Source organism: Elgaria multicarinata, chromosome 9 (assembly GCF_023053635.1).
Source record: "Elgaria multicarinata webbii isolate HBS135686 ecotype San Diego chromosome 9, rElgMul1.1.pri, whole genome shotgun sequence".
NCBI classification, from domain to species: domain Eukaryota; kingdom Metazoa; phylum Chordata; class Lepidosauria; order Squamata; family Anguidae; genus Elgaria; species Elgaria multicarinata.
In genome coordinates, this window is record NC_086179.1 from 26193062 (window position 1) to 26208682 (window position 15621).

Here is a 15621-nt window from a genome sequence, read left to right on the forward strand (position 1 = left end):
AGGTATTAAAAAAGCAGTGAAAATTGGTTATGACTTCAAAAAAAAATCAGGAAAATCCCCAGTGGATACCCTTTATAACAGGTTATTTTGTGACAGAGATGAGAGGCATCCCTTTAGAGATCCAAGTCTTTACACCGCGGACAGTGAAGATGAGGATGACAGGCCTGAGTCAGAGAAGGAAAGAACTGTTAAGACAGAAGATCAGAACTCCCAGGAAGCAGATGGCAATGCAGATACACAGAAACCACTGAACAGTAAGTTTGTTTTCCTTGAACTAAGTAATCCAAAGCTATCGTACTTATCTCTTTATACATTGTTGCTTTGTATATTGCTGATGAATGTGGGTAACTTCATCAGGGTAGCTTAATTTCCATTGACCAATACAAAAGAAAACTGGGGGATGGATTTCCAGTATTCCTCAACATCAAAACCGCCAATTAAAAACAGAACAGATCTATCTCAAAAAACCAAAATCAATGAACAGTTTTAAAACAGCCCACATATTTTACAGCCCACATAAAGCTAGGCAGAAATGGAGCTGCTTATTAATACATGCAATATGTTATCCAGGTGTAAGGAAATAGTCATGACTGTGCCTGTGATGATGGAAGAAAATAACATCTGATCTATCCTTAGCATAATTTCTAATAGGGGTTTCCTTAATATATAGATGATACAGTGTTTCCTCGCAATTACAGCACTTTTTGAGGAAACGGTTTAATTACTAAGAACTGAAAGTAATTTCTTAGCTTTCATTCCTATATTATTTAACAATGTGGCACCAAATATAACTTGTGGAATGTGTGTGTGTATACTGTAAGTGTGTAACTGCCCCCAAAGCAGTGTGCAGTCACAGGATGAAAGGGTCAGGTGGGACAAGGAAACCATATATGGAAAATATGTGGGAAATCTCCTAACCTCCCTTCTTTCCCCACTTTCCAGTGTTCTTTGAAAGTGTGAAATCAGAACTCAGGAATGGAAACTCAGAATACTCTGATATTTCTGATTCAGAAGAATCTGAGCCTGATTGCACTAACCAGGTAATACTTGAATATCGCAAGTAACGGTCAAATGAAGAGTTAAACTATCAGTATTCAAAGAATATCTAGCTGTGAACACAGTTAATGGAAAAAATGGACAAGAATATTTTTTGTGTTTAAAAAATAGGTTAGATAAAAAAACCAGCCAGGTAGAAATTGTCTTGTAAGATAATCCTTCTAAGAATGCATTTAATTTTAAAATATTCAGATATTTAAATTAAAGCCAAGTAGCACACTGCGCATACACCTGCTTGATCTTTTGTTGTCTACGATCTGGCTTCCAAAGGGCAACGATTCCTAATAACCTAGTTTCTACTCCAGGGATATATATTAGATAATCTCTGCAGGATCTTCATCTTCTGTTTCTCCCAGGGGTGCCCATTTAGTTCTAGAACTTGTTTGCAGAGGACCTTGTTGTGCTTCTAGTTCCCAAGTTAACGCACTAATAAAAATACAGGAAATCTTCCTAGATAAGAAATAGTGGCCTCTAGTATTTTACCAGCATCACCAGCGTTCCTGTGTATGGATTATGACATCTATGCATAATCAGAAATATTGGAGAGTGTTTTAAGAATAAGTGGTTTGTGCCAGGAGTATCATGTAGTACCACTTTCGGTTATATGAGCACACCCAGCATTTGACAGATTTGTAGAATGTTCATTGCGCTTTCTCCTGATTCCTTTAGTTTCTGCTTTTCCTATATGCTCCTCTGTCTGTTCACCTTGGTCCTTAACTGCAGCACAAGATGGTGACTTAAATGTGTGAATGAGCCACCTCAAATCAAATATCAGAGAGAGAACATAGTGCTTTTCCGTCAAGTCAGTTCACACATCCAAATGCAAGTCTTCAAGTATTTATGAAGCAATCCCAAGACTGCAAATCACCTAGAAAGATATTCCTGAGTTGTCCTGAACTCCGGTATTTAGAAGTGTATGATTCCTGCTCAAGTGCAAGGATTTCCCACTTGGGCATTTTGGATAGGAGTAAAGGTGTTAGTCCTCTATTGGTCTTTTGCAGCCATGTGTTGTATGCTGTTATTTATATATCTGGTAACAATTAACTATGATGAAAATATGAAGTATAAATTACTGTAGAGCTTTGTGGTGTTTATTCCATAGAACTTGATGGCCTTATAGGCCCCTCCAGCTCAACTATTCTATGAATAATTACGTGGTTTTTTTCAATCTTCCCTCCTCTCCTCTATCCCCAGCAAAAAGATTCCTCCCTGGAGGAGTCAGAAAGCTCAGGTGATGAGAAACAGGAAGTAACTTCAAATTTTAAAGAGGAATCTAAAGTAACTAATGACCTCTTTCAAACTACAAAGAAGCCATCTAGACATGAAATTGCAAATAAAAGGTGAGTATAAGAATGGGAGGTTTATTGTTGAAAAATTAATGGAGGCTTTTCAAGTAAAATTGTATTTCTTGCGTTTTGTTGAAAGGAATGTAATATATTTTACGCTTGTGAACCAACATTCTGCTCTTGACATTTTTCAGGGAATGTCCTACCTCGACAAGTACGGAGGAAGAAGCTATTCAGGGCATGCTTTCTATGGCAGGATTGCACTATACCACTTGTTTACCAGGTCATACACAGAGCACAGACTGCACTAATAGAAGAAGCTCTCTTCAGGAACACAGAAACTACCCCAAAAGTAGGCATAAAGACAAGATGTCTTCCCAGAGTCATAAAACAGAATGCGGTAGGTTATCTTGCGGTTGAATATTGTACCAAATCTTTAAAATGTGCCTGAACTCTAGGTTCTGAAAGTAGGTTGCATTAGCTGAAAGCTGCAATCCCCTTCGGGTAGCTAATCGATCAGTGGAATATCTGTAAAATGTCTTTTTATTCAGATTTAGATTCGCTGTCTTTCTAAGTCAACTTGATTAATTTATAACCTCCCCATAGGAGCAAAATGGATGCATCTGAGAGCCAATGTGGTGTAATGGCTAAAGTGTTGGACTGGGAGTCGAGAGATCCGGGTTCTAGACCCCACTTGGCCATGGAAACCCACTGGGTGACTTTGGGCCAGTCACAGACTCTCAGCCCAACCTACTTCACAGGGTTGTTGTTGTGAGGATAACATGGAGAGGAGGAGGATTATGTACACTAACTTGGATTCCCTGGGGGGGGGGGGGGAAAGGCAGGATAAAAATGAAATAATAAAATAAATAAAAATTAATATTTTTTCTGAGCCCCCCCCCCAATTTTTTAATTTTTTTTGTAGTTTGGCAGACAATCTCTAGTAAAATATTAACTCCTGAAAAGATACATTTCAGTCAGACCTATAATAATAAATAATAATCTGAGTAGACATGCATAGGATTGTACTGTTAAGAGGCATATCATTAAAATGTTAGTTTTTCTTTTTGATATTAAGTGCTAAAGACATTGAGTTGTTAATGTATTCAGTTTATTGTGCTTGAAGTGATTAATTTTTAATGGGCAGTCTTGTGCAGAAGTTTCAACAAGTAACAATTGCAGTGGCTCATGCATTCTTGCATTAACAAATGGGTTTTTTTCCCCCAGGTAGAGAGGTAATTTAATTCTTAGCAGTTAGTTATCACATTGCTCATTGTAAAATGAGTTTAAAAACACACACATGCCACCCTGTTCAAAAGATTATTAACATCTGTGTTAACACTAGATTTACTAGTATTAACTGCTAATACTGTCACAGTAGGGTGTTTTTAAAGTAGTATACATAGTATTTAATATAGATATTAATGACTGTGAACAAAACTTCAGTAAAGGCTTTAAATCAGATTTAATATCCGTTATTCATTAAGGTTGATAGAAAATGCAGTATTAAAAATCCCTGTCACCACTTGGAATTACTGATCTTCTGCAATATTTCCTGATACACTTCTAAAACTAGTCTTTTTAATATAAAATAAAATAAAGAAATTTATGGAATGCCAAAACTCTCAACTGTTAAAATGAATGAGTGACTGTAGAATAATGGGAAAAGAGGCATTTGGCAGTATTGCTTATTCTCTGACCCTAAATATGGGGAAGTACCATTCATTTCAGTGAGCCATCAAATGGTTGTGAAGTTGCTGCTTCTGGAATACTTGGATTTTATTTTACTTAATAAATTATATACTTTTGCCAGAGTTTAAAAAAAGATAGCTTTTTCAGTGAAAGAAACAGTTCAGTGTTTTATATATGTATATACAAGGGAAAAGTCACGAAGAGTCGGAAGTGACTGAACAAATAAACAAAACAAGGGAAAAGATCCTTACTGTACATGAATACTCTTAATTAAAAACGTTATCTATAAGCAAGGGTTAGTTTAGTCTAGAACGTGATCATATTTCTGCTTTGCCCCAATAACTACTTTATTTGATCACTTTAGGGAGACAGCAGTATGTTTGCTTTTAGCAAAAACAAAAAAAGCACAGTAAGTTGACAGATGTGACAGCAGATGTTGTTTCAACTGTAATCTGCTTGATGCTTTTGCACCCATTTATATCTATGGTTACAATGAAATCCAGATGGCAAAGGCAAACTGTATTGATCCAAAATGTTTAAGTTTTCAGACTGGGGGAAAAAAAGAACTTCCATCCTGATTTGAATTATGTTTACATATTGGAGAAAATCTAATGCTGCCTGAAGTCTGAAAGGCTTGTACAGCTGACCCTGAGAGCTTTTGATAACTATGACATGTTTGTGATCTTTCACTTTTATGTCCTCACATAAATTAGATGAGTACTAATTTAGATTTTTCTGTATATCCATTGATACCAGTCAGTAGAACTGAATACCTTTTCGTGTACAAACTAGAGTGTCCTAAATCAGTTTAGTCAGGTTCTATGTGAGCTAGCAGTTGCTTGCATGAAGAAAACCATTGTCTTCTAACAGGATAATGAGTCATTGCATTATTCTAGTAGGAACGTTGCTTTTTCATAGTATAAAACCTGATCAGTGGATAATCCATAGCAGTGAATTGCATTAGGGATGTGCTCCGCTTCTAATCGGACCGGCGAATTAGAAGCGGAGCGGGGGGCTTCGCCTGCCCTTAAGGCGGAGGCGAAGAGGATTGGGGGGCCAGCGGAGCGTGGCGAAGAGGATGGAGGTGAAGGCGGATCCGTCCGCGGTCTGTCGGCGTCTTCAATTGAGCCCGCTTGCGGCCCAGACTTCCTGGTTGAACCGCAGGCTCAATTGAAGACATCGAAGGACCGCGGACGGAGGCAGGTAAGGCCCCCCCTCCCCCTTGGTCCCTTACCAGGCTCTGCTGCCATCACTGCACGGGCGGCGATGGCGGCAGGGCCCGGTAAACCTCCCGCCCTCCTCTCCCGGCCTTACCTGGTGCCACTCCCCTCCACTGCAGAGCTCCAATTCGGAGCTGGAGCTCCGCGGCGAAGAGAAGTCGAGTATGGGCGGAGCGGCGAGGAGCGGAGCGGGCCGACTCGAAAATTTCGGATCAGCCCGCGGGGCGAAGCGGGGGGGTCCGTGCACACTCCTAAATTTCATGCTTTTTCTCTTGAGAGGCATTCTATACTATATTATGGGTGCGGGAAAGGCTTTTCTTGGAATATGCAATGTGTTTTTAGGTACCAGCTGTGTGAGGGGGCATCTGCTTCACTCATACACAAAAGCAAATGAAAATGTTATCAGGGCAGTAGGTGTAGATGCTATGGTACAGATGGTACCTTTCACAAATAGTTGGAATTTCTGTTTAATTATTGTAGTTGTGCACCAGGTGGAGGGTTGTGTGTAAATGGTGTTGGGGAGAATGAATTATTATTATTATTATTATTATTTATTTATATAGCACCATCAATGTACAAATGTATAAAGAATGAACAAACAGTGAACAACTTAACTACTTCTGTCTACCTGAAAAATGGGTTATCTAGGAAATAATTATTTTCTATTTTAAAATAGAGAATTTCGGGCTGTATAATATACTTTATTTTTTTCTGAGAATCTTACATTTCTATTTAGGTAAGCACATAAAAGAAGGAAAAGATGCAGGCGCTTCAGCATTCGCTACACCATTACATGCAGTTTCTAAAGTAAATCCTCAGGTAAGATAATGTTACATCTTTAATAGAGCAGTGTGTACAATAAACAGCAAGCTCAAATTCAGAGGTGTTTGACTTTTGAATGGAGGTACGCCCCATTCTACAAGCCTACAAATTATAACTTTTCAATTGCCCTTTGCTAATACGTGCAAGCCTCTAGCATGAATGTACTGTTTGCAAAAATGCTATATTAACTTGGAGACAAAAATATTTCTGCAGATTTTTTAAAAATAAAGAATAACATGAAGGGAAATGTCGAAGTGGGATATAATAGTAGGCGTGGCGGGTATCACATAAAAGAAGTTAAGTACAGCTGGTGCAAAAAAGCAGGTTGATTTTAATTATAGCTGGTAAGACATCTGATATTTAGCTTCATGCCCTGCAATTTTGTATCAGAAATTCTTATCAGAAAAAGTAACAAAGTCTGAGTGGTAAACTTTCAGGCATTTGTGTGCAAATGTACACTGCTTTAATATTTTGTTGGAGTATGAAATGTGGATTGTATTCCTGTGTATGTGTGTGTTTGAATCTTTAAGAGTGGGCCACATTAGGGCTTCTGGCTGCTAAATACCTAAACATTGTTGGAAACTCTAATTTGAATCCCATGGCTATCTATGTGTATGTTGAATGTTTATTTGCTTCTCCCTGCTATATCTTCTCCAGGGAGCTATTAATGGCACTCATGCTACTGGACAGATTTGCTCAGCTTCAGTAATGAAGATCCACCAGGCACTTACTGACCTGGATCAGTTACTTTATTTACAGTTTAATCCTATGCATGTCTACTGAGAAGTAAGTCTCATGGAGTTCAATGGGACTTACTCCCCGGTAAGTGTGTATCGGATAGCAGCCTTAGCTTGTGTAACCTTTTCTGCTTATAGCATTGAACTGTAGATAAATTATGGTTCAAGAAATTGAGTTCCAAATCTTTATTATGCAACCAAAATAGGTTTTAGCCAACATCAACAACACACACCATAAGGTACAATATAAAACAGTATTATAGTAGTTCGGTCACAATAATATATTTTAATTATAGTTCCGTTAAATAATCAGGATATAAATTATAGCGGCCCATATCCTAGACCAGGTCATTGTCCTCTATTGAGCTACTTATTTTACAAAAATGCTGCTGCTGTTCTGTTGAAACCTACAAATGAGCATTCATAAATGCTGCCTGTGCCCAGCAGTTCATCAGGTGCATTACAAAATCAAATTACTTCTCTCCCTCTATAGGATACAAGCAAAACTCAAAAATACATTAAGAAGGAAGGGGCATCCGAGGCCAGTTACAGAATTCAAGAAAACAGGAGTCACTTACAAAATAATGGCTTGAACTTCCCACATGGCAAATGTTTGCAGGACTGTAGCTTGATTGAAGGGGAGTGTAGGCTAAGTGATGGCAGCCTGAGCCCTGACAGGCCATATGGTGAAACGTCGTTGTCTGTACCTCTTCATCCAACCAAGAGGCCAGCATCAAATCCACCCCCTATCAGCAACCAGGCAACAAAAGGTGATGTATTTGTCTGTATTCATTTCTGTTAGCCACAAATTACTGGCTGTTGCTGTTTGCAATGCAAGATGCAGTGGATGCTTAGCTTAAAAGATGTGAATATTCAGAAAACGGGTTCATGCCCAGTTTACAGCTTCACCCAGTTCATGTGTGTTTTTGAAATCATGAACTCCCATAGTTTCTGACATGGGAGACTATTTTGTACAAATTTCTTGCCATACCAAGAAAAGCTCAAACCACATTACAAAATTCCCTTAAAGATGGAAAGTTGGTGTAGCATAGTGGCTAAGAATGACCTGCAAGCAGGGAAATACTCAGTTCAAATCTTGCCTTGAATATGCATTTGCTAGCTTTAGTCAGGCCTCTGCCTTTTTGTCAGTCCCTCCTCCCACATCTCCAGTATGGGCGGCATCATCACCATCATGGCGTACCTTCTAGGTCTATTGTGCAACTGCTAGCCGAACAATGCCAGTGCTTATAATTTTTCCGCTAGCTTAGCATTGGCTATAACCCAGAACTTAGCATTAAAGAATTGCATTTGACATTTGCGCAATGATAAAATCAGGGTTTCTGCAAGCGGTTGGAGCTTTGCGCTAGTGGAATCACACTATTGGAGCTAACCCAATATAATAAGTTGCTTCACAGCTTGTGTTGCCTCACGTTCATGATATCGCCTATACAATTCTATGTTGGGGCAATCTGCGTCTGATTTAATAAGTTGCAAAGTATATACCTGAGTTGTGGTGGTGTTCAAAAGTACCAGCTTTTAATTTCTTTTTCAGGCAAGCGTCCAAAGAAAGGAATGGCAACTGCCAAACAACGTCTTGGGAAGATACTAAAGCTGAACCGAAACGGCCATGCACGCTTCTTTGTTTGATGCAGTAGCTGCTTCCACTGCTGCTGTCCTTTTATACACAGACCAGTATTGAGGGTAACAGTGCCTGGAGCTCCTGTTTTATTCATCTGCTTGAAGCAGAATGCATGTACCTTATTAGAACACTGCCTGATGAACAAAAACCCAATGCTGCATTTTCACTGTGCCACACCTGCTCAGCAATAACCATTTGTGAAACGGGAATATTCAGAGAAACTATGGATTGGGAGATGGTCTTTTTTCAGGGCTCAATCATTTTGTTGTTTCTGGTAGTGTGAGTTAATTCATGAACAGAAGAGTGTGATGAAGGTGGTTCTCAATAATTTATTTGACTGATTTGGGGCAACTATTGAATTCATTTTTAAACTATTTATTTGGAAAGCATTTTTGTGGGAATTATGTTTTTAATTTTAGCTGTTAAGAATGTGAAGGTTTTTATTTGTCCTTAATGTCTGTCTGTCTGTTTGTCTGTCTGTTTTTCTGCAGTGGAGAACCACATCAATGATTTATTCTGGATTCAAGCATTTAATTTACAAGTTATAGTCTTAAACATGGATGTGATGCATTAAGTTAAAGCACATGAAATCACATGTTAATTTCTGTTCTTTATTCTAAGGTCATGGATAGCTCTTCCACCGACTTCTAAAGTACATATTCTCTGCCGGTTTAAATAACTTTTCTCTCTTCTCTCATCCCTGCTCTTGCCTCTTCTGTCTCTCGTATTTCACTGTATTTATTCTGGACTATAAATTGGTGTAACATTAGCAACAGCTCTTGCACATATATGTGCTCCCTCCCAACTTACTTGTTTCCATGTCATGGAGAATGATCCGTGCAAAGCATGGGTAGCAGTACACCAAGGATAGCACTACAGCAATTGATTTAAGTGTCGACACTTAAATTAATTTTGTGGAGAAAGGCTATTATGGTGGCAGAATTTTGCTTGATTGTCTACACATGCCAGCCAATTAAAGGTCTTAAGTCATTTTTGTATATATGTAAATGTGTTTGATAGCTTGCTAAATCTCAGAATGACTATTTTGTGTCATGCTTTGCAAAGATCTGGTAGTAAATGCCAATTCTAAAATGCATGTAAATAACTTAGATGATAAATTTGTATTTTTGTAATATAAAATGGAATATTTAAGCTCTTTTTGGAGGAAAAGGGGGAGGCACCTATACTACTACTTTGGTAAGAGGGCTATTCAATACTAAAGCAGGAATACTAGGGATAATGCTTTGGTGTTTGTTTTTTTCCTGTTGATCAAGAGTTAAAGCATGGCCAAAGCTACTCAGTTGCTTGACTTCAATAAAAACTTCCCAGCCTTCAGGTTATATTAAAATAAAATATCTAAAAGTCCAAAAATAGGACTTTTGTTTGCTTAAACCGTTTTATATATTCAGTATTTGCTGCATCTATGTATGTGTATCTGTATTAAACTATACATTACGTCCTTGTCACATATCAGAATAGTCAGGCTTTCTTGGCTAACTGCAGTTAGAAAGACTTGGACAAATTTCTCAGTGGAAGCATTTCAAGGCTGCAGTTCTGAACAGAGTTGTTACTTAAGCCAATTTAACTGAATAGAACTTAACAGTGTATAACTGTGTGCAGAATGGCAGCCAAAAACATCAAGGTAGAAATCGTAATTTGGAAATAAGCCCCATTGAAATCAATGGGGATGACTTCTAAGTAAATATGATTCAGATTGGAGTGTAAATGGGTAAAAATCCATCAGATAACATGTCCTCGGTTTTGAAAATTAATATAGTTTTTCTTCATCTTCATTTCTTCTTGGAGAACATTTTTTTCTCAGCGCATGTGTGTCCCAATTATTTAGGTAGGACAAAATTGGAGAACCTGCATGTTCTCAGCATTATAAGTAGAGCTGATTCCAGAGAGAATGCCATACTAATTTTAGGAACAACTGTGATTAATTAGTAAACCTTGAGCAACACACTTCTTACTATTGATTAAAGAAAATGATTCTTTCAGCAGTCAATGTAGCTTTTAACTGAGCTGAAGTATATTTAACCAGAAATATTAATTTGCATTGTGTGTTCTCAGTGCCATTATAAATTAAGATTTGTGATCCTTTTGACATAGGCAGAAAAACAGTTCTAAAGTTCCCGTTTTTGAAGCTTTGGTTCAATTCTAATTTTAGTAAGCCATATGTTTTAAGGAAGTTACTTGTTTGCTTAAAAACACACATACCAGAGGAATAAAACTTCTTAAACGCAGAACACAATTCAATCAATGATAAATATATTAGACCAATGAAATCTCTCTTGCCTAGACCATAGTAGTTAAGAGGTCTAATAATTGATATAGTTGCTCTAAGTAAAATATTTAGGTATGACCTTATTGGGGGACAGATGGTGATGGTGGAGAAGGAGGGAAATGTTAATGGTTGTTTCCACTTACTTTTCTTATTCTCTTCCCCCCCCTCTGCCCCCTCACCTCATGGCTCTTCATTGTTGTGAGCATACAAACATCTCTTCATAGTCTACCAAAAGAAACACACTTTAAAAAAAGATTTTTCTGGCTTTCCATGTCTCAGATTCAGATTGAGGCAATTATCTTTCTAACACCAATTCAATAAGGCTTTGACTGAAATATGGCTTTGGATTTGGCTCTAAGATTTATTATGAGAAACAAATCAAATTTATTTTGTGCATTTCAAAATATGTTTCTCTGAAAAGTGGCAACAATTATTTTGGTAGTTTATTGCGCAGTCTTGTTTGTATGCTAGTAACTACCTTGGTAGAAATCCCTGTTGCCCCAGACTTTTCATATGTAGTTTATTGTCTGAATTTGATGCAGTATCCCAGTCTTAGTTACTTCACTTCCTGGAGGGAGAGGAAGTAGTGCTTTAGCAATACTTGGCAGAAAGTTACTGTATCCTCAGTGGAACCACGCTGTTTTTAAATCATTGGAACAAGAATTTCAGCTATAGGCTAGAATTACTATAGACCAGTTCTCTCCTGAACAGGCAGAGTGAGAAGGTAATACAAAATTAAGTGTTGGGTTTTGCTGAAGAGAGCTAATGGAAAATAGGGTATCAGTGTAGCAGTTTTAACAGCAAAAACTCCAGCAGCATTTCTCTGTCCTTCTAAAGTACTTATTAATAAACCCAGGCTACAAAGTAGTCTCAAATAACCTCTGTGGTACATTACCTATGCAATCAGGAACACTGACATACGATCATTCTCAAACCATTTCAGGAGGGTGGAACAAGAAGACCTGCCTTTCCAGCCACAATTTTGTCATAGCTGAAGTGCTTATATTAATGTTCTTCAGGATAAGAGCACAGTGTCATGATCACATTAAAGAAACTTTAGTTCACCTAAGCTTTTAACATGCCACAGACTGCCTTCATTCACCAAGAGGTGTAGTCATTAAACTTCGTAAGCTTTGTAAGACTCAAAACAACCCTAGCCTGACAGTTTTGCTAACTCTGTAACTGGTAACTTGGAGGAAACTGAGGAGACCCAATCCTTGCATAGTGCCTCTCTTCGCCCACAATTTCTGTGCCACCAAAAAAATCAAAAAATCTCAAGGCATCAATTTGTAATAACTTGCATCCATACTTCCAGACCATTAAAAACTGTTAACAATCCTGGGCCTAAGTAAATCCAGGGCAACTTTATTTTGTGGAAGAAATATAAACTGAATTTAAGGGCCTTACTGTGTGTAGTTTAAACTGGATTAAAAGTGGCAACATCTGTTTTTCCCCCCAAAAAGGCAAAGATCTGTGTACAAAATGAGTGAATTGTGCAGTACTGAGTAGGAAAGAGACTAGCACTGATTAGGGAATGTAGCTGCTGCTAAAGCTGCATTTCTGCTTGGGAAAGGACTTGGATAAATTTTAAGCCATAATAGTTTCTTGCTGTGGGAAGGGAATGAAAGAAATCACTTTAAGAGATTATATTATTATGAATTATCACTTCTGCTGGGAAAAGTTTAACTTTGCCAGTGCTTTGGCATTTTTTTGGATATTCATTACATTTGAAAAAAAGGGGATAGGTCTTGGCTATATTTACTAGTTTTGTAGTAGTGTTTTGCTGATGTGTCTTCCCCCACCACCACCTTTTTCTAATGTCGGTCTAATTTCTAACTTTTTTGAATGTTTGTGAAATAGCTGTCTTTCTGAATAGGGATTTGTGTGTCCTTTGCTCCTTTTTACAGAAACACACTACTGTGTGGAGTGTTTTGGCTGGGAAACACGATGCTGCAGCTTTAAGAGCATTTTTTTTCCAATTTATAACAGTGTTTCCCAACCCATTTTTGCCTGCAGGCAGGGAAAGTGTATGTACAGTATTTATTTTGTCTCAATTTTACTTTGAAATTTGTAAGTTTCTATAAGTAGCTTACTGATTTACTGTTTGGGAGGACAAGTGGCTTGTTTAAATTTGTATTTGACCATAGTTTCCACTTTCTGTACTTTAAAATGCTGAAATTAAAATCTGTATTACTTATGTTTTTGATTTAAGCACTCAAGTGTTTAATTTCTTCATGTTTGTTCACTGTGTAAATATTGAATGTGAAACAGAATGTCTTATGACAAATTGCTTAATTCCACTTCTTCTTCCGATTGCTGTAACCTTTGTTTCGGTGATTCCATTGCTCCTGATTTTGAGAAAACTTGACCTCAGAATGTGTTCCCAAAATTTCAGTAGTAGCTTCGCTTATTTCAAAAATGTCTGATGGTGGTGCTTCACCTGCCAAACGATAAGGGGTAGGATTTGGAGATCAGATATTTGGAAACCGATCTACTTTAATCTCTGAATGCCAGTATTGTCTGTAGGGAGGGGGAGGCAAGGAGGCAAATATGTGTCTATACAGATTTAGAGCTTTTGTTGTTGTTGTTTATTTGTTTTGTTCACTCAAACCTGCCAAATTGTATACAAACTACCAGCCACAAATTGTACCATGGCAGGTGCTCAGCTGCTTGGCAACTTGCATTTGTAGGCCCAGGCCAGACAGCAAAAAGAAGAGGTTTAAGCCCTTATATTGAACTATATTTGTCCTGTTTGGGTCACAAGTTGTGCAGGCCTGCCCTGGTAGAATTCCAAGCAAACGTGGACTATGACATTTGACCTGTTGTCACTCACTTCCTTGAAGATATAAATGCTTCTATGTGACCACATTTTTTTTGTTTCCTTGAGCATGTGAAACAGGCTTTTGGCTAGTGGCTCAACCACTTATCAGTTTGCTGATAAGTAATAATCCAGTTTAGGCATGTGAAATATTAGTATGTAAAGTGAAATAGCAAAATTATGCTTCCTATCTGTGAAGGAACTTAAGATAACTTATCCATTCTGGGAATTCTGAATGCACAGGCTAAACCAAATGGTTTCTAAAGGTTTTTGTGGAACAAAATACAAAATTGACAAGTGATTTAAGTTATCATTGCGTTCCCAGCTATTGTTGCATCTGGATTAAAAAGATTAGACTTTGTACATACCAAACATCAGGGAGAAACCCAGGCTGCTTGACATAAATGTTGCATTTTGAAAGCTGACGTTACCTTAACTACCAGCCTGTTTTTCTCAATCTTGCCCCTCCAATTGTTCACTCCTGGGTTCGTTCTTCACTTCTCCAATAGGAAGAGATGCTTCATGTGTTATTTTTGGTTAGGCACAAGGAAACCTTGCCTAAAGTTTAGGTGAACATACACTTTTTAAAAAATAGCATCACTTACGAATCACAGTGGCCTACCATTTGCAGCTTTTGTTGGCAAAATACATAGGGGCAGTGATTATTTTTCAGACTTTTGATTCCTGTGACCCTGAAGATTAAGATTGGAGACACATCTCAGTTATTCTCAAAGACGCACATTTTCTTAACACCCAGTGCAATAGGTAGCATTCTGTTTACAGATGCAAGATTGCCCAGAAATCTCTGCCTATATATTGGTGCAGAGAGGGGTGAGATCAGAGCTGCATGGGGCCTCGCTGCTCTGATGAAGGGATCAATTCATATAGTGGCTTAATTTGTCAAGCCATGTTTTATAACTATATTTTATTTTCATTAATAAAATGTACAGTTATAATTTAAAGTAATAACCAGTTGAACAAATATTAAAGCAAGTTATAATAATACTTTAATTCAATCTGAAATACATATCTTAAATCTTCCAGCACCATATATTACTTGTTTAGGATCAATCCTCATGTGTCCTTTTAGATTAAAAATGAAGGTTCCATTTATAAATACAAGTGCCTCACTTTGCTTTTGTAAGTCAAAAAAGCAATGTCAAAAAAGCAACATTGTGAAATTCGACATAAGAGCTTCCCCCTGGAGGAGGAACACACACATTTTGTGTGTCCATAGTATCACTGGTAGCACTGCAAGCTGTTTTTGTTAAGAAAGACAATAAAATGCTGTATTTGATAAGCACATAATGACCATGTACAGCATGAAACAGTAAAAAATGGTGGATTCTGGACTTTTTGACTATTGTAAGGTTTTACATAGTTGCTGCTAACAGCTTTGAATCCTTGTTGGGGAGCGCGGGAAGAGTCCCTTTTTGGTTACAGACTTACCATAGTCTTTCTCCTGACCTATAATTACTTTTAACTTTGCAAGAGTAAGTAACAATGGGTACTCTTATACTGACACTGCACTCCTGCTTGCACAACATAAAGCTAGAAGTTTTTAAAGCATCCTTGGAAACAAGCAGAAAGGCTTATTTCTAGATTGGGACAGCTTCTGGAAGCTCTGTTGTACTGCTGCATTGTAGAAACTAACGTTTCCTCTTGCTCCTGGAGCCACTAGCTCCCCGTTGCACTGGCAGGCAGGATTGAATACTGCCCATTGACTAATCTGGAAACCTGCCTCAATATTTACATCTCTAGAAAGTGAATCCCCCTATTTCCAAATACCTTTTCATACTGAAAATGGAATGCTTTTGCTCAAATCAGTCTTGCACACTGTCTGCTAACCATGGGTTTACCCTTAAATGAATAGCCTAGAATTTAATCTTTTAACTGCCTGTCTTCCAAAAAGGAATTGGGTTCTGCAAAACTGTGTCACGTCTCTTTATATTCTGGGCCAGACAAGCTTCCGAGTCATTTTTATGGAGATATTGATACCATTTGATTTATTTATATTCCTTGACCACAAACCCTCAGATCTATGCATTCTGAGGTAGGCCCATG

General features: G+C 37.9%; 1 protein-coding gene across 3 annotated transcripts in view; it reads left to right on the forward strand.

The window, feature by feature from the left end:
* Positions 1 to 13126, forward strand: part of KDM7A (lysine demethylase 7A) — a 47732-nt gene extending 34606 nt beyond the window's left edge. For 2 of the 3 annotated variants that reach the window (XM_063133327.1, XM_063133329.1), the window contains 7 exons: positions 82 to 254; positions 943 to 1040; positions 2251 to 2396; positions 2537 to 2742; positions 5991 to 6073; positions 7307 to 7583; positions 8366 to 13126. In XM_063133327.1, the coding sequence (XP_062989397.1) occupies positions 82 to 254; positions 943 to 1040; positions 2251 to 2396; positions 2537 to 2742; positions 5991 to 6073; positions 7307 to 7583; positions 8366 to 8460 (1078 nt within the window). In that variant the 3' untranslated portion in view covers positions 8461 to 13126. The remainder of the gene's footprint in view (positions 1 to 81; positions 255 to 942; positions 1041 to 2250; positions 2397 to 2536; positions 2743 to 5990; positions 6074 to 7306; positions 7584 to 8365) is intronic. The other variant, XM_063133328.1, reaches the window with a different exon arrangement.
* The last annotated feature ends 2495 nt before the right edge of the window (positions 13127 to 15621 follow it).